Source organism: Hippopotamus amphibius, chromosome 1 (assembly GCF_030028045.1).
Source record: "Hippopotamus amphibius kiboko isolate mHipAmp2 chromosome 1, mHipAmp2.hap2, whole genome shotgun sequence".
Taxonomy (NCBI): domain Eukaryota; kingdom Metazoa; phylum Chordata; class Mammalia; order Artiodactyla; family Hippopotamidae; genus Hippopotamus; species Hippopotamus amphibius.
Window position 1 is genome coordinate 26,138,574 of NC_080186.1, and position 21,723 is coordinate 26,160,296.

At 47.2% G+C, this 21,723-nt stretch overlaps 1 protein-coding gene across 8 annotated transcripts in view; it reads right to left on the reverse strand.

Moving 5' to 3' along the window:
* The window catches only part of PHC2 (polyhomeotic homolog 2), a 103,115-nt gene that overhangs the window by 5,643 nt on the left and 75,749 nt on the right, over nucleotides 1–21,723 (reverse strand). For 4 of the 8 annotated variants that reach the window (XM_057704388.1, XM_057704405.1, XM_057704415.1 and 1 more), the window contains 5 exons: nucleotides 21,010–21,054; nucleotides 4,388–4,590; nucleotides 2,552–2,681; nucleotides 1,570–1,684; nucleotides 215–356 (listed from right to left, as the gene is read on the reverse strand). In XM_057704388.1, coding sequence (XP_057560371.1) covers nucleotides 215–356; nucleotides 1,570–1,684; nucleotides 2,552–2,681; nucleotides 4,388–4,590; nucleotides 21,010–21,054 — 635 coding nt within the window. Of the gene's footprint in view, nucleotides 1–214; nucleotides 357–1,569; nucleotides 1,685–2,551; nucleotides 2,682–4,387; nucleotides 4,591–12,548; nucleotides 13,172–18,767; nucleotides 19,034–21,009; nucleotides 21,055–21,723 lie in introns of those variants that run through there. The other 4 variants (XM_057704397.1, XM_057704425.1, XM_057704455.1 and 1 more) reach the window with 3 other exon arrangements.

Below are 21,723 nucleotides of genomic sequence, written 5' to 3' on the forward strand. Positions count from 1 at the left end.
AAGAGGGGAAGTTAAGCATTCATGGGTCTAAATGAAGGGACCTAGGAAGGGACATGGGGAAGGTGGACCTGACAGATCATGAGAAAGGAGAACGTGATGGAGCACTGACGCCAACAGCTGGAAAGGATGGTGGGCGTCCCGAGTCGAGTCGTGTTAGCAAGGGATGTTGGTGGGGACTTGAAAAAACGAGCTTCAGGCCCCTCCAGCCTCTCACCTGCTTCTTGGTATCCTTGGTAAGTGATGGCAGACTGGCTTTGCTGGCCCGACGGCGGTTGTGGGTCGTGGCTCCCGCCTTCTGCAGCTTGCTCCGGTCCGAGTGGAAAAGGCCCACTCGTTTGGTGCATCCCACATTGTACCTGCCGGAGCCAGGGCACCAAGAGTGGTTAGGGCACTCGCAGGGCGAACGGCCCCGGGAAGAGCAGTCAAGGGATTGGCAAAATCTGAGTCCGTCTGTCATTCCAATCCTAAGTCATCACTTAGTGTGAATCTGGGCAAGTCACTTAGCCCCTCTGTTTGCCTGTCTGGAGCTGGAGATAAGACCACTCACTCTCTATAACTGGCCTGGCAATTACAAAAGCTCATGTGTGCAAAGTGCTTGACACAACAACTTGGATCACGGTAAGAACTCAGGGCTGCCATGTTCTACCCCACATACTACCTGTGCCAGGAAACTAGCGTCCTCGGTCCTTATGGAGGGCAGCTTGGCGAAGTGTCACAAAGGACCACAGGAGGACCTCTGGCACAGCCTGAGGGGAAGGAGGACTGGGGATAGCCATACCCTAGCTGGTCTGCAGGGCACCTCTGCCTGGGGGCCTAGAGAGTTCCTCTCTTTTGGGAGCTCTAGCCTCCTACACCGTGGCACAAGGAGCACACAGAGCTTAGAGTCAGACAAGTCTAAATCCCCAGCTCGAAGACTTCAGGCACAATTACTTGTTTTTTTTGTTTGTTTGTTTTTGGCCACGTGGCACAGCATCTGGAATCTTTGCTCCCCCGACCACGGATGGAACCTGAGCCCCCTGCATTGGAGGCGTGGAGTCCTAACCACTGGACCACCAGGAAGGTCCACAATTACTTCTCCTTGGTGCCTCCTAAAGTGTATAAAGGGCACGATAGCAATACGTGCCTCACAGTATCACTCTGAAGATTAGATGACACAGTGCATATTAACCCCTAGCACAGAGATGTGCACGTGGCCAGCCCACAACAAACAATGTTGGTGTTGACTGTGATCATCTGTCTTCCAAGCTGGGTGACAGCTCACAAAGGAAACAGCTGTAGCCAGTGCAGCGGCTCTGGGCAAAGCTCCCAGTGGAGGCTTCAGGAAACGCTCAGGAAACGGGAGCTGCCAAGGCTGGGTGCCGGTGGGACCCAGGAGGGCTGGACAAGCTAAACACCGCTTCCCTCCCTTGGACTCTGGCCACTCGCCCTGATCTGCTCGTGGGAGTTCTTTGGTGAATGAGTGACAGGATGCTGTTTCCAAGCAGATCACAGAAATAGGGAGCTGGGTACCAAGGTGCAGTCTGGAGAAAAGGGAAGGGCTGGGTGCAACAGCGGGGCTGAGACGCTTACCTTTTTGCACAAGCCATGGAACAGAAGCGCTTGGAACGCTTGAACTTGTAGGCAAAGTCCACCCGGCCACAGAGCTCACACTTGAGTTTGAGGGGAGTACCCTCCTCTTTGGATTCTGAAAAGCATGAAAATCGGTAAGTGCCGACAGTGAGTAGTCCCCACAGGACGGTCCACAGTCCCACCCCAGGGCCTCTCTACTTTGTCCTGCCTGCAGCAGCAGCAGCAGCTTGAAGAGGGCCAAACTGCTTTTGTCGCTATTTTTGGAAGGGCTGTGGTTTTGCCCCCGGAGGACAATATCCAAAGGTGTCCAAAGATGGCCCTTGACACTCGACAGTTTCTTCTTTTAAGGGCTATGAGACAGTACACGGGTGAGGAAGACCCAGTGCCCCTCTTTATGGCCCTGGAAGAGAGCAGGCGGCCCAGAGGAAAGCTCCAACGCTGTCACCACTGATCTGGAGTTACCCTACCCTGTTTTGAGGTGTCTAGCTGGCTGCCAGCCTGGATAACAGAGCCCAGGAGCTCTGTAGCCTACACAGGCACCCCGCCTGCCTCCACATAGTTGGTGGCTCATGTGGCAAGTGCTGCCCTTGCCTGGCTGCCACTGTGCCTCCGAGCTGGCCCCCCTCCTGAGTGCAGTCTCCTGAGGCAGTGGAAGAAGGGCACAAGCCGCCTGGCGCTGCTCCTGCAGGCCTACAACTCGCCAGTGACTCGTGTGGGAAAGGCCGCTCGTGGAATCCTGGGGCTGGCAGGAGTGGGGCTGGAGAGAGGCAGGGCACACACAGCTCCCCAGGGGCAGGAACTCCTATCCGTTTTCTAGGGACAGGGCTGAGCAGGCACTGGGGGAAACATATGGTCGACTGATATGTTCACAGACTCCCTGGCACAGAGTCCCTACGCGGACCCCAGGAGAGGACCCTCCAGCCTTGCTGACGTCCTGTTCAGCCCCGTTAGAAGCCCCAGCATCCAGGGTGTGAGGCGCTACCTTGCAGATAGGGCTCCTCCATCTCCGAGTCAGTGGTGGTGGTATGGTCCTGCTGCGGAAGTTTCTCAGGCAAGAACCCCTGTGCATACTTCTTCTTGAGATTCCCCACCAGCAGGGACGAGCGTCCCACCTAGAGGCCAAGGTGACATGGAGGCCATGAGAGTCAGGCAGGCGATGCTTCCTTGCTATCCAGCCTCATCAAAATTACATGTACAAAGCACCCAGACGCAGATGCCGGCCCCTGTGTCACCACCCAGGTGCACCCTGCTCAAGGCCTGTTTTGCTGTTTAGCTCATGACCCAAGATGCCAGTGGCCACCAAAGCACGGGGATGGCAACGGCTTCAAGCCGGGACCAATGGACGGCTTAGGAGGTCAGGAGAATATCTACTCTCGCAAGTGTCTAAGGGGCAGAGCTGGAGGCAGGGATCAGCTTTCCGGCACCACCAGAACAAGGCCCAGGCCCCAGCACTCACATGTCACAGGGCAGGCAGGAACACAGCTGGGGCTGCGTGTGAGTGTACGTGAGACACAGAGACCCAGGCACCACTCCTGGGTGCCTTACTGTTCCCTGCCTTACCACTGCCCTACCCAAGCCCCAGGGACAGGCAGCCATGCAGGAGAAAAGGAAAAGGCCCTCAGTGCTGCCAGGATCCCGGGCTGGCTGACTCGCTCTTTAGTTCACTCCCTTTGTTGTCTTTTGTCCAGGCAGCCTGGTGGCCAGATCTCTAGGGCTGCTATCTAATCTGCATCTACCCTGGGAGATCAGCTGGGTTCTGATGTCTCTCCAGGAGGCCAAAGGGAGGACCTAGTCTAATGAGGGAAGGGATGTGACAGGGCTTGAGCTACTTATAGCTAAGGTGCCACAGGCCTTGACCTCCAGAGGGAAAGAGGACAAGAACCTGTCTCAGCAATTTTGTCTTCTGGCATTTTAGAAGGGCAGTCTACCCATCTTGGTTCATCAGGCTTAGAGGCTTCAGCTGACTGTTGAAGCCACCCATGGGTCCAAAGAAGCAGCGCCTCCCACGAAGATGCTTTGTCTCTAACAGCCAGTTAATTTTATCATGAGGGAGACTGGAGTGCACCTGGCTCTGGGCTCCTCCACCTGCAGAGAGGCCACCTCTTTCACCAGTTCATGCTGTGTAGCACTGGCCCTGGGTGCTGTGTTCTGATAAGCCATTTTCTTGATTTGTCTATATTTTCTCTTGGTCTTATGCTTTAATTAGAGACACCTGATGAAGTACCCCCTTGCTGAAGTGCCTCTTACTCTCATTCACTCCCCTTTCAAGGCTCTGTCCCCAGAAAAGAGGCTTCAGGCTATAACTCTGTTTACTTATCTTCCACTCAGACAGGTCTTGAGAATTCTCTTCTACACAGGTTCCTTTAGCTCTCTAACCGGCCAAAGTATTGCCATTCAGGGGTTTTGGCATTCAAACCTGAACAAGGTCTCATCTCCTGAAGTCATTCATCCTGCACCAAACACCCCAATGTGAACTCCCTTCTAACCAAGGGGTTCGCACTTCACCAGGCAGGGACACAGCTGAGTCTGTGGGGAAACATCTAACCAAGGGGTCTTGCCAATTATTCTTAATCACAGACCCCTCTGGACCTGAGGAAGGAGCTCAATCCTAGAAAGAAAATGGCTCTGACACTCCTTTGGGGGAAAATTAGCAAGGAAAGAACAAAGTTTTCACATTTTGCCCATTTTCAGAAATTTTACATGGAAATGTAAAAATATTCTAATACACATCCAAAGTATACTTATTTAAAAAAAACAAACAAAAAAAAAACAAAAAAACAAAAAAAAAAAAAAAGAGGGGAAAAGAAGTAGTCCGTACCGGGAAAGGCTCCGCCCCCTCCTGGATCACAAACCCTTCGATAACATGCGTCAGGATTTGGGGTTTCACAATGGCCTGTGGTGGTTTATTCTCACCATTCTGGGGGGCAGTGCCGGTGATGCTGGAGGCAGAGTTTCCGTTCCCTGAGGTCATGCCGGGACTGCTGAGGTCGGTCAGTGCATGAACAATGCCCTGCCCTGTCTCTGGACAAGGGAAAGCAGGAAAACACAAGCAGGGGAGGTCAGAACCAGGTCTAGGCCAGTAGAAGGAGAGCAGGGACTCAACACTGCCCGACGATGCAAGCCAAGCGTCCCCTCCCTCAATGACCCATTCAAAAGTGGTACCGTTTCAGTGGACACACTACCAAGTGAGACTATGCAGCTCATCAGCCAACAGTGTTTCTTAGTTTTTCAACTGTGCTAAGAATAGTTCAACCAGGTTAAATAGGCAAGAATTCTGCCTCTGAGGAGTTAAGACCTTGGTCAATATTGATCTGGACAAACATGTTAACATTCAGCTCAAGGGAGAAAACATATTTAAGATGACGTCTAAAACCAGGATGAAAAGCTGAACTAGGTATAGGGCTTGGGGCATGACAGGGTTTCGGGGAGAGAGGTTAAACGAAACTTCTATGAGGTTCCTTGGGGAAGAGTCAGATTCTAAGTGTGCTGTGAAATGTCAAAGTACTAAACCCCAAGTAAACATGACACAGATCTGCCTGTTCAGAGACTGTTTATTTGGGATCACTGCATTAAGATATGTGCATATTCTCTCTCTCTACCAAGGAAGCCACTAGGCAGAGCTGAGGTTTTCTATGCTGTTTCTACAGGTCTTGTGCTCCCAGTGAAGCTTCTTGTCCAGTTCTCAGCTCCATATCCAATCTGATCCTCAGCCAACCACAGACTCTCTCCCTCCATGGGCAGCCTTGCTTAAGTTCTCCTCTCCATGGGCCGGCTGGCCATTCTCTGAAAGGCCTGACAGAGAGCTCCAGAAAGTGTGACGAGGTGCCTCACAGAACCACACCACAAGCGACCTCCTCTTCTCCGCTTCAAACAGTTGTTTAGAAGCAACTTTCATCTCTTCACTTCTGTAACTCTCCCCACCCCTTCCCAAGGCCATTCTCTACCACTACTGCCTGTTTGAGCTGAGGTTGCCTTTAATCTGGAAATTTCTAAAAAAAGAAAAAGAAAGAAAGAAAGAAAGGCCACTTCTTTATTGCAACAAGCCTAGTGCCAGTAAGCAAAACCCAGTGTGCATGTATGTGTTACACACTTTAAAAACAGTTTCAGTATATTTATTAATTGTTGCACAAAATTTATATGAAGATGTTCTTATTTATGTTAAAGATCTAAAAATCCCACCACAGAACAGGAATTCACAATGCCTAATTACGCAGCATGGAGAAATCAAAAGAAACTCATTTTAGAAAAGGTTTATAACTGGCTCATTTTCTTACTAGTAGTCCTAATGTGCCATAAACCGGGATAAATCTTTTTTGTTAAAAAAGAGTTGGCCTATATACACTACTAAGAAAAAAACATCAAACTGTACACTTTAAATATATGCAGTTTATTGTATGTCAATTGTATCTCAATAAAAGTTCTTTAAAAAAAAAAAAAAAAAGAGTTGGTCATGACACATGCCTTCAGTACCCAGACCTCTATAATTCAACTATAATAAATTTCAGAGCTGAGCAAGAATTACCTAAGAGATGTGATTCATGAGATCTTTTAAAAATTAAAGATGTGGCATATATACACAATGGAATATTACTCAGCTATAAAAAGGGATGAGATGGAGCTATATGTAATGAGGTGGATAGAACTATAATCTGTCATACAGAGTGAAGTAAGTCAGAAAGAGAAGGACAAATATTGTATGCTAACTCACATATACGGAATCTAAAAATGATACTGATGAACTCAGTGAGAAGAACAAGGATGCAGATACAGAGAATGGACTGGAGAACTCGAGGTATGGGAGGGGGAGGGGGGTGAAGGGGAAACTGAGACGAAGCGAGAGAGTAGCACAGACATATATATACTACCAACTGTAAAATAGTCAGTGGGAAGTTGTTGTATAACAAAGGGAGTCCAACTCGAGGATGGAAGATGCCTTAGAGGACTGGGGCGGGGAGGGTGGGGGGGACTCGAGGGGGGGGAGTCAAGGAAGGGAGGGAATACGGGGATATGTGTATAAAAACAGATGATTGAACTTGGTGTACCCCCCAAAAAAATAAAAAAAATAAAAAATTAATTTTTTTGAGACTGTCACACCAGCAAGTTAAAAAATTCCTTTAAGTGTTTACAGTTCTTTGAAAAAAATTTTTTGACAGTTTTGAATTTTCTATAGGGAGGGAAAATTTCTCCTTTGGAATCAATTTTTCTGAACTGTAAAGGTGTTTGCAAAGTAAAAAAAAAAAATCTTTCCTGAACAACCCATGAATAACTAGGAGGACTGAGTTAATTACACAATCAATCAAATTAAGTTTTTTTGCCTTTAAATTTTAAATATTTGTCTGTATTTACATAATTACATTTTTGCTACTTTTATATTTTAAAATATTTTAAATATGCAAAGAAACAAATCTTTATTTTATTTAAAATAATAAATATTGTTAAAATGGAAAGCTTACTATGTAAGTTAAATCCTATTTTAAAAAAAATTTTTTAAGCTCTTTATTGCAATATAATTGCTTTACACTCTTGTACCAGCTTATGAGGTACACCAAAGTGAATCAGCTGTATTTATACACATATCCCCATATCCCCTCCCTCCCGCAACACCCCCCCACCCTCCCTGTCCTGGCCCTCTAGGGCATCACCCATCATCGAGTTGCTCTCCCTTTGTTATACAGCAACTTCCCACTAGCTATCTATTTTACAGTTGGTAGTATATATATGTCTATGCTACTCTCTCACTTCATTCCAGCTTCCCCTTCACCCCCCACTCCCCCAACCCCGTGTCCTCTAGTCCATTCTCTGCATCTGCATCATTCTTGTCCTGTTACTGGGTTCATCAGTACCATTTTTTTTTTTTTTTTTAGATTCCATATATATGAGTTAGCATACCGTATTTGTTTTTCTCTTTCTGGCTTACTTCACTCTGTATGACAGACTCTAGGTCTATCCACTTCATTACATATAGCTCCATTTCATTCCTTTTTATAGCTGAGTAATATTCCATTGTATATATATGCCACATCTTCTTTATCCATTCATTTGTTGATGGGCATTTAGGTTGCTTCCATGTCCTGGCTATTGTAATTAGTGCTACAATGAACACTGGGGTACATGTTTCTTTTGGGATTATGGTTTTCTCTGGGTATATGCCCAGTAGTGGGATTACTGGATCATATGGTAGTTCTATTTGTAGTTTTTTAAGGAACCTCCAAACTGTTTTCCATAGTGGCTGTACCAACTTACAGTCCCACCAACACTGCAGGAGAGTTCCCTTTTCTCCACACCCTCTCCAACATTTGCTGTTTCTAGATAAAATCCTATTTTTAGATGACAGCTATTTCCTTCTAATTAGAGCCTAGTAAAATATTCCCTGATTTCTCTAATGAACTACAGATTATAGAATCACAAGATTAGAAAGTCTGGTTCAACCACTACCAATGCTTGACCCTTCTCTAAAATAGCCCGACCCAGTGATTTTCTGGCATTTCTTTGAATACCTGTAGTGACAAGGGAACTCACTGCCTCTGAAGTAGTTTGTTCCCAACTTGGGCCGTTCAGTTAATAAGTTCTTCCTTATAATGAGCCAAAAATCTATCTTCTGTTAATTTCTGTCCACTTATCCTGGTTCTATTCCTTAAAATCACACAGAACAAGGTTAATCATATTTGTACAATGGACAACAACACAGGCTTACACCTGGCTTAGAAGCTGGTCTCTATCACTCAACTGGATCTCTCTGAGCGTCAGTTTCTCCAGCTATAAAATATAGACAGTAATAAGACCTATCCTACAGTGCTGCGATGAGGACTAAGTGAGAAAATGAATAGCAGTGTCATGCTAGCACACTGGAAAACACTCAAGAAATGCTCTTGGTGTCACGAAGGATGTCACTCATGACCCCAGTATATGTTCTCTCCTCCAGGCCACATTCCTTCTGCTCCTTCAACTACTTCTTACATAAAAGGCTGCAAGTTCATCATCACCCTAGGTCTTTTCTGCCAGCATCTTTTAAAGTCAAGTACTCAGTCAATACTAACAGCAATACATCAAGTATCGATCCAAGAGATCCAGTTGCTAAGAGTTTTGTTTTGTTTCTTTTGAACACAATTGTACTCCTCACTGAGAGCACAGATGGAGGGCCACGAGTGACTCCCTTGTTTTAGTTTATAACACTTCTAGGGAATTAATCCATTCTCCTCTGGATTCTGGGATCACATCCGCTGCCCACTTTTCACTGATATTTATCACCAAATATTTGCTGATACCCTGTCTCCTTTTACGGGATCTCTCCAACCTTGTTCGACTCTTCTCCTTGCCCTTCTACCCCTTTCCCCCCCATCTGTGCCTACTAATTTACACTGCAAGACGAGGGGGGTAACTGCTGAGGTCAGATTCTTTCCTCATGCCAAATACAGTAGCAAACAGAGACATGCATCAGCTCAGAGGCTACAGAGCCCATGCTTAATTCTGGGAGGAAAATGACTTTTGGGGAATCTAAATTTTTTTAAAAAAGGATCTTATTAATAAGCAAGAGAACAAACTAATAAATCCCTTCACCACAACATTAGAAACTATCACTCTCCATTATAATTCTGGGGCAGCTTACAAGAGAGACAGAATCCAAGGGATGGAGGGAGAATGTTTTACGACTGTTACGGAGGTTTGCAGCTATTTGGCTTTGCAGTCATCTTGTAGGCAATACCTCATCATCTGCTTTAGTAACAAAGGAGTTTGGGCTATTTCTGGAATGACCATACACAATCTCACCCCCTGCCAAGCTCAGCACACTGAGATTAATTTAATCTGCTTCCTGCTCTCCCAGACTGCTTTGCAGCCTGTTCAGGGGAAAGAAGCTTAAACTTGCAGAAACCTGCCCTGCTGGCCCTGACACCAGATGAAAGGCAGAGACAAAGAAATTCTCTATCTTTGGAATTCTTCCTTACTCAACTCCCTGGACCAGTCCTGAGGCTGTAAGTGCTGCCAGGATTCCCACAGGTCTCAAATGCCTTTATGCAGAGTTAGGTACCTGGATCTGAAAGGTGGAGGCCAGGACACACTGACTAGGAGAGGCTGCGGGAGGGAAATGAAGCCAAGCTTCGGGGGGGTGGGGGGGGGGGAATAGAAGGAGGAGGTAGAATCTAGCCTTCAATTGAAGCTGGCCACAAAAGGCCAAGTATTTGGATCAGAATGAACAAAGCAGTGTGTTCTGGGACAGTCCTTATGTAACATTGGCCTCAACCTGTAGGCTGCTTCTCAATCTGGTCTCACAGACTCTGGCCAAAACAGCCCTTATAGAGACTAGAGTAAAATAGAAAGGACCCCTCAGTGGCCCTGTTTGTGAAATTATCTGCCGCAGGGCTGGCCTCCTCTGCTAGGCAAAGTAGGTGTCTTTAGGCAGGGGCTGTCTGGGTCTTGTCTATAACTTCAGGGCTAACCCAGTGTCCAATACATGACCGCCATTTAACGGTTGCTGAACTGGAATGTGTGGAACCCGTAGTCTCCATCTTCACTATTGACCAGAGTACACACCTCTCTAGTCTTCCAAAAGCCCCCTGTCACCAGCTGAGACTGGCAAATCACTTTCTGAGGCGATAACGACTGAGAGGGAGCAGCTGGGCTGGTGCCTGCTTACAGGAGCGGCATTTCTGGGTACCTGGCCATAAAGAAAAATAAGAGCTATTCCTTAGCCCATTCCTCTTAGAGCGGGGATTTCCTCAGCAGAAGGGAGATATAGCATTAAATCGGCCCCAAAGGCTGAGCTCCGGGTTCCCTGGCCCCTGTGAAATACTGATGCCCACATCTGGAAAGGCATGATGACCTCTAGAGGCAGAGGCTGGAGGCTCCTATAAAAACGGCTCCGTCCCCAGGGCCAGGAGGTAGGTGTCCAGAAAGGCTGAGCTCTCCTGTCTGCCGAGGACAGAGGTAGGGCTAGCCCCAGCTACGAACCATCTGGGCCACTTCGGAAGGAGTTACGGTGCTCTTTATAAGCACAGATAAAGCAAAAATCAACAGTTATGCTGAAATATAGTTCAGTACCAACATTATTGTGGGTATTTCAGATGACCTGGCCAGTCGTTCTACTTGCCCCTAAAATAAGTAGCCTGGAAGCGCTGACTTCAGAGGAAATGAAGGGCAAGCACAGCCTCTCCCTGTACCCCCGGTGTGACCGGTGGCTACTGCCACTTTCTCCAGGCAGGAGGAAAAAGGAGTATTTTAATTTACAAGACTTCTAACTACCCTTGCTTGGCAGTAGCAGAAGTAAGACAGAGCTCATGAAGTTAATAAAGGATTCACGGAAGCAAAGTAGGTGATAACATGGATCATTTGCCTGCAGCAAATTCTGCTCGACAAATGGCAAAACAAGGTCGCTTATACAACACACAGAGCACTCTCTCCAGGCCCCTGGCTCTGAAGTCCTGCTCACTGTGCCTCAGCTTAGCAGGCCAGTCATGTGGCCAGGAGGGGTGACAGCAGGATTCCTAAACAAATGCTTGTTCCAGAGAAACCCTGAGTGAACCACCTGCACAGTGACGCCCAGGGAAGCCACATCCCCGGCGGAGAGCAGCTGACGTAGACCAGATGCTCCTGGTGCTAACACAGCACAGCCAGCCGAGGGCCGAGCCCTCTGGAAAGGCTGCAGCCACCCTACACTATCTCAGCAGTTATATTTGGCCCCGAAAGAAATTAGTGCCTCTCTGAAAGTGAGGGAGGTAAGATATCTCATTAAGCACCAAGTTGTTGAGAGAGAAGGGAAAAGAGAGACGGGGGGTGGGGGGGTGGGGGGGGGGGAATGCCAGCTTTATCCTGGGACCCTGACAGAGTTGTCAATTAAAGAGATTCATGTGGTTAACAACCTACTTTAAAATGCAAATATACACTTGTGGTCATTCACACCTGGCTGTGAATCACTTAGAGAAGCAGACAGCTTTCCTTGCAATTTAGGGACAGAAGGTTTGGTGGGAGGAGTCGGGGATGGCGAGTGGACACTTTGGATCAGGGGCACAAGATCACAGAGGACTAGAGTTAGAAGGGCCCTGGGTCTAACATCTCAATATTCCAGAGGAGGAAAAGGGTGCATAGTTAAAAGGGTGCATCTTAGAATCAAGGCAGCAGTGAGTGCCACCTAATTTGGAAGAGTGCCTTCTAAAACAAGCACAAAAGGAGCTCTTAGAGATGGGAAAACTGTAGGCCCCTTCCCACCCAGGGTGCCCCTGAGAACCAGAAGGCTGGAGGCACCAATGGCAAATGTTTGTAACTTATACAATTCTGCTAAGGACTGAAATGTCAGACAAATAGAACGGCCTTGCCTGCAGGGGCCACAGCAGGCCGTGGCTCTCACACAGGTGCCATCACCATCCTGCCCCTCAGAGCAAGGAAGAAATGGCTGTGACAGGAGGATCCCATTGGGGCGCTCTGCCGAGTCACAGGAGCGCAAGGCCCTGGCAGGGGAGCTGGGCAGCACAATGAAAGGGAAGCTGGGCCAGGTGGCCTCAGATGTGCCTTGGTGTCACTGCGGAGTGACCTTGTTGAGTCTGGGTTAAGAGGACTGGAGAGCAGACAGACTTCCTGGATCTTAAGCATCTGGGTCTGGTGGAGAGGGCTCCTCCTCCCTCCTGGCGGCCATTACCATACAGCTGACTTTTAGGCTGTCTCTTAGGACACAGGCAGAGAGAGCAGCCCTTCTGACTCACCCACACTCCCCAGCTAAGTGTACATAAGCTGAATTGTAAACAGCTGAATGTTTTCCAAGCGGCCACCCCCAGCTCTGGAGGAAGAAATCAATGGAGCGAACAGCCAGCCGCCCCCGCGTGGCTCCAGACTGGAGCCGGGGGGGATTTCCAAACAGCTGCGGCACTGCTGCCCCGCCCAGGCTGGGGACCAGGTCCCACTCGGCAGCAGCACCTGCGGCCGGTCAGCGTGTGATGGCTAACGCTGGCTGCAGGGAGCCAGGGAGAGTTTTCAAAAAGAGCTCTACTTACTGGAGCCAGTCCTGCGGTCGAGGGCTCCCAGATACCCTGACATCAGAGCTCTCCAGCAGACGCTGTGCTTTCACAAGGCAAAAGGTCTGGAACCAACATGAGAGGCTCTCCACCAGAGACATCAGGATCACAGGAGATGAGACGAAAAATGGCAGAGTGAAAGGGCACCGACTCTGGGGCAGACCTGGGTTCACAGTGTGCTTCCACCTTTGATTACCTGTGTAGCTTCAAGCACTTGGTACCTGCTCTGTGACTTAGCTTCTCCATCTATAAAAATGACGCTCATGCTGCCTCTCTTGCAGGGTCACAGTGACTACTGGAGTTTATCTTATACATGTAAAATGCCTCGCACTGATTACATTTAGAAGCTGTGCTACCCAGCAGTTAATAAGACTTTGGGATCAGAAAGACCCTAAGCTTAAATTCTAGTTTGTAATTCCAGGCAAGTTACTCTAGGCCTCGCTTTCCTCATTTGTAAAAATGGGGTACTTATCTCTGTCTCATATGGGTGTGGTAAGGATTAAATAAGATATTGCAGTTACGACACAGTGGAAGAGGCCTGACGTGGCCATCGGAGGGCTCCCATCACTGAGACACAAGAGATTAGGAAACCGCCCCAGTCTCACTTGCACTGAGCCTGGCCTCTTGGAGCTTCAGAGCAGAGCTGTTCTTTCACTAGTCCACACTCAGGTAACACTCATGTTCCTCAGGTGCTCCGGTCTACTCAGTGTCCTGTCCTTGCACTCCTGAGGCCAGGCTTCAGGAAGAAATCTTACTTCCACTTTGACAATGACTGCAACACAAGGGAAACGCAGCTGCCCTTTCGGGCAGACTACACGTCTCAATTCACCTTCAACAGTCGTTAATCCAAAGGACATGATAACTGCCAGATTCCCTTCCTATGCATTTCTTTCATAGAGTCCCAGGGTATCACACAAGACAACCCCAGAAACCAGAGAAGAAAAAACTTAGGAAAAAATAAAGAACCACTTTTCCTAGTGGTTCTTGTAATGCCAGGAGGTATGATTTAGTCTGTGAAAAGAAATTACTTTAAAAGGCTGGAAATAAAATCATGGAAAATAGATTTACAATGGTTAAAAAACTAACAAGAAATGTTTAGAAAATTCTCTAAATATTTTCAGGTTGATAACAAGGAAAGGCTACCATGTTGCCTGATATGATGCCTTATTTATTTACCACCTGCAGAAGCACTAATATTCTTAGAGAAATGCGTGAGAGAGCGAGCACGCATGCTGGAGAAAGCCAAGCCTCAGTTGTCCTTGTCTATATAATGGGAAAGATAATACTTATCTTGCAAATCCATCTTCTTGATCATTTCTGCCCTTAGAAAACACTCCCCCTTCCTTCAATAACCATTGTCTAAGTTTTCAATCACCCTACTTTGCTGTCAATCAGCTGACAGAAGAGATTAATACTGATTACTGGAGGCCTGGAAATGTGGACTTAATCGATTTTTTAAAAAATGGTATTTGACTCACATTAATTTTGTTTTAATTTAAAGTGTCACTTGCTTTGATTGTTTAAAAAAATGTCTTAATATAGCTGTGTGGATTTAGGTCACATATGGATGGTTTCAAATATGCTAAAGATATCAGTAACTAGGAATAATTATACAGTATTTGAGACATAATAGCCGTGCAACTAGAGCTTTAAAAATAACTCCCAGCAGTCATGAACTCTCATTTTCTTGCCAACAGTTTCAATATTCAGCATCAGGCCTGCTCTTCCTAATCTACTGAAGGAGAGTGGGTTATGACATGGCAGCTAACAGTCATCTTTTCTTAAGAGAAGCTATGACAAATTTCACAGCTAAGAAGAAAATCATCCAAGAAACAGGTTTTTGCTTTCAAGAAAGTCTAATCCCAAACTGGGACCCTCTTCAACATCTGGATTCCTCTTAGGACACTGGCAATCCCCATCTCATAGCGATCATTTCTCTGGCAGATGTAGAAAGAATGTTCTCTTTTGGACTTAACTAAAAAGATCATTTGGAAACTTAAAATATAGGAAAGCATATCCCTTTTCACTAAGTATAAATAATTTGGAAGGGGAAGGAAAAAAAAGCCATTAATTTTATTATGTTGGCCTAGATAGTCTTACAATGAATCACACAGCAATATTTATTATTTAAATTATTATACTTTATATCTTCAAAAACAAATCATTCTTAATTGTATAACTTGATTAACTATAAAGAGCCCATTCTGGGACCTCCCTGGCAGTCCAGTGGTTGAGAGTCCTCACTTCCAATGTAGGGGGCAAAGGTTCGATCCCTGGTTGGGGAACTAAGATCCCACATGCTGCTCAGAGGGGGAAAAAAAATGCCCATGTCTTGAACATGTTGATTGTATTCACTTTTGTTACTGATGGGGTAAAAAGCCCTGAATCTGTAAGGCTATTGTCTTGGATAAACTAATGGTTGGTTATTTTCCTAACGATTCCCAAAATGTCACAAAATTGAATTAAAGATGGTTTGTCTCTGAGTTTCTTCGCAAGTATCAAACCAGTGTTCTGATGTAGCTAAATTCAAACTGAAATTTTTAAATAAGTCAATGCTTAAAATGAAACCTGCATCTATTTGAATCGTGATAAGTAATTCAAGTTGTCTTAAACAGGCCCACTTTGAACATTTTTAACAGAATACATACTCAAACAGAGTCTTTTTAACTGCTGACTCACACTGTAGTTTAAAGCATGCCATAAAAACACTGAAAACATAAATCTGTATATGTTCATACCTCTACCTTGAGGGGCAGTCCCAGCTTTGATTTCCATCAGACAGGGTGCTAGGTCACTGCAGAGTCATTTCTGTTACTGGTACAAAGGCCTCATGAGAGTAGATTGCATAAGGCAGCCAGTCCTCACCCTGCTTTTCCACGGGGGTGGAAAACACAAAAGCAACTCTACAATCACTTTTGCGAGATTCCTCCTGACCACAGAAAATCATCATCTTTATCTTCCAATTGCAAAACGGCACAAAAGGAAGGGGATAAAAGAGAAGCCATGCTTTTAAGGTATCTTGTTTCCCTACTCCCCACTCAAGTAGATGTATATTTTCAGGAGAGAATCTTTTTCAGGATGGGACCAGATCTGTCTGGAGAGTAAATGGCACTGCATAGCTGGGGGGACTTTAATATACACTTGGACTGACCAAGAGGAGGAAAAACCCTCGGTGAGTGTCACACTAACATGCAGCAGCGCTACCAGAACTGGAGCCACCTTCCTAGTCCCTAGTGTTTTCACTCTGAATTTTATGTTGGCTTACTGATCCATGCTAGCTGAAAATGAAGGACTTTGATAGGAAGGAGATGAACTTAATTCGGCAAATAGTTACTGAAGGCCTAGTGTGAAGCCCGAAGGAGGACAGAGACTTAGAGGAAGAGTCTAAGGCGGTTGAATCATCCTCTTCACACATTCACAACAGGAAAAAACAGAGATAAGAGACACTCAAAAACTCAGGTAAAGGTTCTTAATTCTAAGATAGTAGCCATTTTTCCCCCTAAAACAAGAAAACCTAGGGAGGGGATGGCCTAAGTTAGAGCACGCAAGACCAGAGGCAAGAACGGTTCAATTTTATAAAATCATCTATCTACTTACTCCTATTATTCCCTCTCCCACTGAAATATCCAAAGGATCCAAAGTATCTGAGACAGGAAGTGAGTAAGGCAGGAAAAAGGATGCGGTCTGAAAAAGAGTGGATTCTGGGGCTGAGCCAGAGCAAGTCACAGGCACGTGGTCATAGATGGGGGAAGGGGCCTTGGTAGCAGTAAGAGAAGTCTCAGGATCAATCAGCTTAGACTAGAAAGTCAGTGTCACAGGAGGTATACCTGGAGAAGTGTAACAACACCCTCCTAAAAGGTTATCCTCCACTGAAATGCAGAGGAGTAACGGCTGAAGAGACCTACAGCTAGGGGAATCATTACTGGGACAGAAGGAACAAGAGCTGGAGTGTCCTTCTTACTTTGAGGGAAGTGGAAATAATATATACTGAGTGCATCTGACACAGGTAAATTAGAAATTAAGCCAGGATCTGGAAGAGAAGTGGACAGGGCTGGGAGGTGTGTGCCATGATAAAATACCAACATTCATTACATATCTACATGCCACCTATTAAAAAACAACAGCTTAAAAGGGGTAGGGGGAGGAGAAGGCGATGAAAACAGAAGCTACAGCTCACAAATATGCAGCTGGACAACTGAGCAACCAACTCAAGAACAACAGAAAAGTGGCAAGATTAACTCTAGAGAAAAAAGGCATCTATTCTTCCCAATGTGTATGGACAAGCCTGGAAACAGATCTTGGGTGGGCTGAGAGGCAGAGCTCACGTGGTAAGAGTGCCGGGAAAGGGCAGGTGCCACACAAGCACCACTACCCATCTGCTGGGCCCTCTGTGAAAGAAGCCAGCCCTTGTGAAGGAGCCAAGCCAGAAGCTCTGGTTCCTGCCTTGCAGGGACTGGAACTAAGGTACAGAAACAGTGGGAAACCGTGTATCAGCTGATTCAAACGTGTGGCTATTTCCACATGTTAGATCCAGATGTTGGGGACTAAGTGGGAAAATCACTTTTATACTCTCCGCAGTGCCTAGGACAATGTTTTACATGAGGCAGGAGCCTAATGAGGGTGTGTGAAATCTAACTGAGTGGAACCAAAACTACTTAGTTGTGTAAGTATCTTAAGATCCAAGACAGAATCTTCTGCCCTCTAACCAACACAGTACATTTCTTTCTTTCTATTCTAGAGCCAAAATGATATGAAGCCCTACATCCCATGTGACCTCAACTTAAGCCCTTAATCAATAGATGCTGCCACAGGTCTGAGACCCTGTACCAGAATAAAAAATGGGGGGGGGGGGCAGTGGGGGCAGACATATAGGAGCAAGAAGGAATTTCCTTGCCTCATTAGCCTGCAATTTTCAGACTCATCTAGAAATCCTAGCAGTTCCAACATTTGGGTTGACTCGGGGGCGGGGGATGAAAAATCCCAGGTGAATGATAATTGGATTACCCAGTTATGCCCCAGAGCCAAATGGCTGGAAAAGGCCAGGACAGCAAGGCCTGATATGGTTAAAATGACATTATTTTCTAAACCAAAAATCGAATCACTTGGTTGATAGACAATGGGATAGAATATTTTAAAATTGGGGTTGTCCTAGAAAAATAGGGGACATATGGTGGATTTAGGTCGGTAGCTTATTTCACAACAAGGGATCCTCTGGGTCCAATATGCTAATGGAAGGGGATTAAAGATCTAAGATGGGAGGTATCTAAGGGGAAAGCTGTCACGGATTTGTTAAGCAGGAAAAAGAATAAGAGAGTGTGCCTCTGTAGACAGCAGGGGAGGAAGGTCAACATTCTAGGTATGGAGCAGGAAGGAAAGGAAAATTGATCAGAACTGAAAGTGTGTCAGTGAAATCTGTTCAGGCCCAAAAAGCGGCCCTGGGGGAGGGATAGTGAGGACTGGGATGGCGGGGGTATCACTGGCACAAACTGGTATCCAACAACACAGGAGTCAGGGACTAGGAGTTCACACTGTAGGGTTCACCATTAGTTTGCAACCTAATCTTGGGCAAATTATTTCCCTGTGGACTTCAATTTAAATAGAGAATCTCACAAGCCCCGATTTTAATGTAAAGAATCAACAATACAACATGCCTTCATTTGGCATGGGAAGGAGTGAAAACGCTCTTCTAAAAATGGAAGAGAGCACAGACACAGAACAGCTTGTCCCTTTCCATCCAATTAAAAGCCTCGTGAGACCGAACTAGGTTAAAAACAAAACTCTCCAGCGAAGCCGCAGGCCCTCCAAGATAGGCAGTCCCCTACCCAGAGAACACAGAGGATGCCAACAGCCCTGGCCCTGAGCGGACCGTCCATCCCCGGTAAAGCGCCGCCCCGGAGGACCGAGGCCGGGTGGGGGTGGGGGGGCGATGTGCGGGGACACACGGAAGCGTTTGGCACGCCGAAGGTGACACGGCGGCTGCCGGGGGAGTGTGGGGCCGGCAGGGTCCCCGACGAAGCGGGAGGCGCAGGACACCTCCCCGGCGCCGGGAGGGCGAGAGTCGCGGGCTGGCACGGCCTGGCAGCCGAGTAGGCTCGGGCCTGGAGTGGCACCGGAGGGCGGTGCCCGGTGTCCAGTGCGACAAGCGCGGGCCGCGGTACCCCTCTTGGCGAGAACCCCTCCCCCGCCACGGGCACTGACCTGTCCGGGGCCCGGCTGGGCCTGGCCGGGCGGGGCCTACGCAACCCCTCGGCCGGGCGCCGCCTCGCGCGGGGTCCCGGGCCCGGGCGGGCCGCCTCCTCTCCGCCGGGAGCCTCCGAGCCGGGGCCCGGGGCTGCCGCGGCGCATCCGACCGCACCGGCCGGGCCGGCGTCCACAAAGGGCGGCGGGGGCGCGAGGCCGGGGCGGGGGTGCGGGCGGCGGCGGATTGCGCGCGCGCGGCGGGCGCTCGAGGGCTGCGGCCGCCGCGGAGACAATGCGGCGCGTCCCGACAGGGCTCCCGCGGCCGCCTCCGCCGGGGGCGGGGCGAGGCGCGGGGCGGGGCCTGGGCCGCGGGGCGGGGCCTCCGGGGCGGGGCGTCGCCGCGGAAGCCGGGCCTCGCGCTTCCTTTGTGCGGTCGCGCCGGCCCCGCCCCTCGCCCTCCGAAAGGCGCAGGGAGGCCGGCGGCCGCTTAGGGACGTCTGGCTTCGGTTTAGGGAGGCGGGCGGCGCGCTGTGCCGCGCGGACGTCCGCTCTCGGCCCTGCGGTGGTGGACTGTGACTCCCGCCGGGCCAGGTCAGAGGCAGGAAGAATAACGACTAGCAGTAACTGCTTAGTATGTGTCAGGCCCTACACGCACTCACTGTCCTCTCAGTGTTCACAGTAACCCCACAGGTAGACGTTATCCTCCCCACTGGGAGCTGAGGATCACAGAGGTTAAGTAATGACCAAAGTGACCCAGTTACACCTCCATCAACGGGGATAATGCCTTCTCTTTAGGCTTACTGTGCAGCTTAACTGAGGGCACTGATACAAATTGCCTGCAGTGCCGAGCACACAGTTGGAGCCCAATAAATGTTACTTCTCTTCCTAAACCACGCTGGTTTAAACTGAATTGTCGTGGGGAAACACCTTCATTCAGTACATATACTAGAGCTCGTGAGACTCACAAGTCCCACTGCCCCCCACCCCCAGCTTTATGCGGAATAGATGACCCGAATTTCTCTCTCCATGCTTGACTTCTATTTCCAACATTTTCTCATATTCCTACCTTTTTTAGCATTCATATCCCCATCCCTTTCCCCTCAGGCCTCATTCCTTTTTCTTTGTTTCCACATTTTACATGTATTTTATATTCCCTGATAGTTTACTTCGCTTTCTCTTTCCCTCGTTCCCTACCTGCCCCTGCCCGAACTATTTTTCAAATTTTCAAAGCCGTCTTTCATTAATGTTCACATTTCGTCCCCCTTTCTGCCTTTGCATTTCTTACACTTACATTTTGTTCTTTGAATGCTCAGCTTCTCTATTCCCCAAACATGCCCCCACGCCTGCCTCCCTTCCTTTACTTCACTAGTCCCTTCTGGAATGCCCTCTCTGCAACTCCACATGTCCAGGTCCTACCTATCCTTCAAGGACTCAAGAACAGTGGCTGGCAAACTTTTTCTATAAGAGACCAAATAGTAAATATTTGGGACTTGGCAGGCCACGTGGTCTCTGTTGCACCTACTCAGCTCTGCTGCTGCAGCAGGAAAGCAACCACAGACAACACTACATGAATGAATGTGGTTGTGTTCCAATAAAACTTTATTTATGGACACAGAAATTTGGATTTCATATAATTTTCATGTATCACAAAATATTATTCTTTTTTTGAGTCAAAAAAAATTTTTTAATGTAAAAACCATTATTAGCTTGTGGACTGTACAGAAGCTGGTAATGTGATGAATTTGGCCTTTAGGATGGAGTTTGCCAACCCTCGCTCGAGAATAATGCCACTGCAATCTACCCTGATAATCTCTACTTGACAGTAACTTTTCTCTCTTACCTTTTAAAGCACTTACCCATAATCTTTCTATGGCATTGATCATATCTTAGTTTTTATTGTTCTTTTTTTCCTGTGCCTCTCTCCTGTTTCCCAGAGGAACTTAAGCTACTTGAAGGTAGGGTACAGACCTTATCTCTCTAGTATTATTTCCCATCCCACAGTGCTTTGCACGGAGAAGGCATTCAAAAGTATACAGAATGGATATTTAAATCTTGGGTGGTTGATAACTGTTTCCACTGTGCAAAACTTACTTTTCTCATGAGATAGAACCTTTGTTATGTGTGTATCATCTCAATTAGATTTCAGAAAGAGATTTTTGAAAGCTTTATAGACAAGACAAATAAAGGTAGGCAAATGTCAGTTCATTCAGAGGTTGCTGGATAACAAATACTTGAACAAAGACTGTTGATTATCACCAACCTGCGGACAGGGCATGTGTCTTCAGTCGGGTCCTAGTCAATATTTCTATCAGCAAATTGGTTAAAGACAAAGAAAACATGCTATATAATTTACAGGTGGCAAAGTGAAGCAGAGGAGTTAGTATGAGTGACAAAATTCAGATATAAAACATTCCTGCCCCATCACTTATCCTCTCTGTGCCTTAGTTTTCTTATCTTTAAAATGGGCGTGATAAAAGTTCCTGCTTCAGAGGGTTACTGTCAGGATTAAATGAGGAAATGCACGTAACGCTGGCACAGAGCACTCATCAAATGTTAGCTGTTAACTATTCTCATTTTCCGGCTAGCCTGGAACTGTGGGCTAAATTCACAAGATAACATTTAACAGATGTAATTAGTCATATGTTGGCTCACAATATAAATTGCGCAAGTTTGAGATGGAGGAGACCTGAAGTGATAGCAGTCCGTGTAAAAAGAAACTGCAGAAACAAAAACCAAACCCAACCCCTCTGGAATTCAGGTGACACAGTGCTCTGTGAACCAAGGGTATCATTCCCCTGGGTCGGGGAATTAACGTGGGGCCATAGGTGCAATGTCCTGATGAAGGCAGGTGAGGCAATTACCCTGGGAGCCAGCATCATGGTGCTGCCCTTTCATAGCTGTGTGACCTGGAGCCTCTTCCAGCTTTCGTTTCCTCCTCTAAATAACAGGGACAATAATATTTATCTCTCAGCGT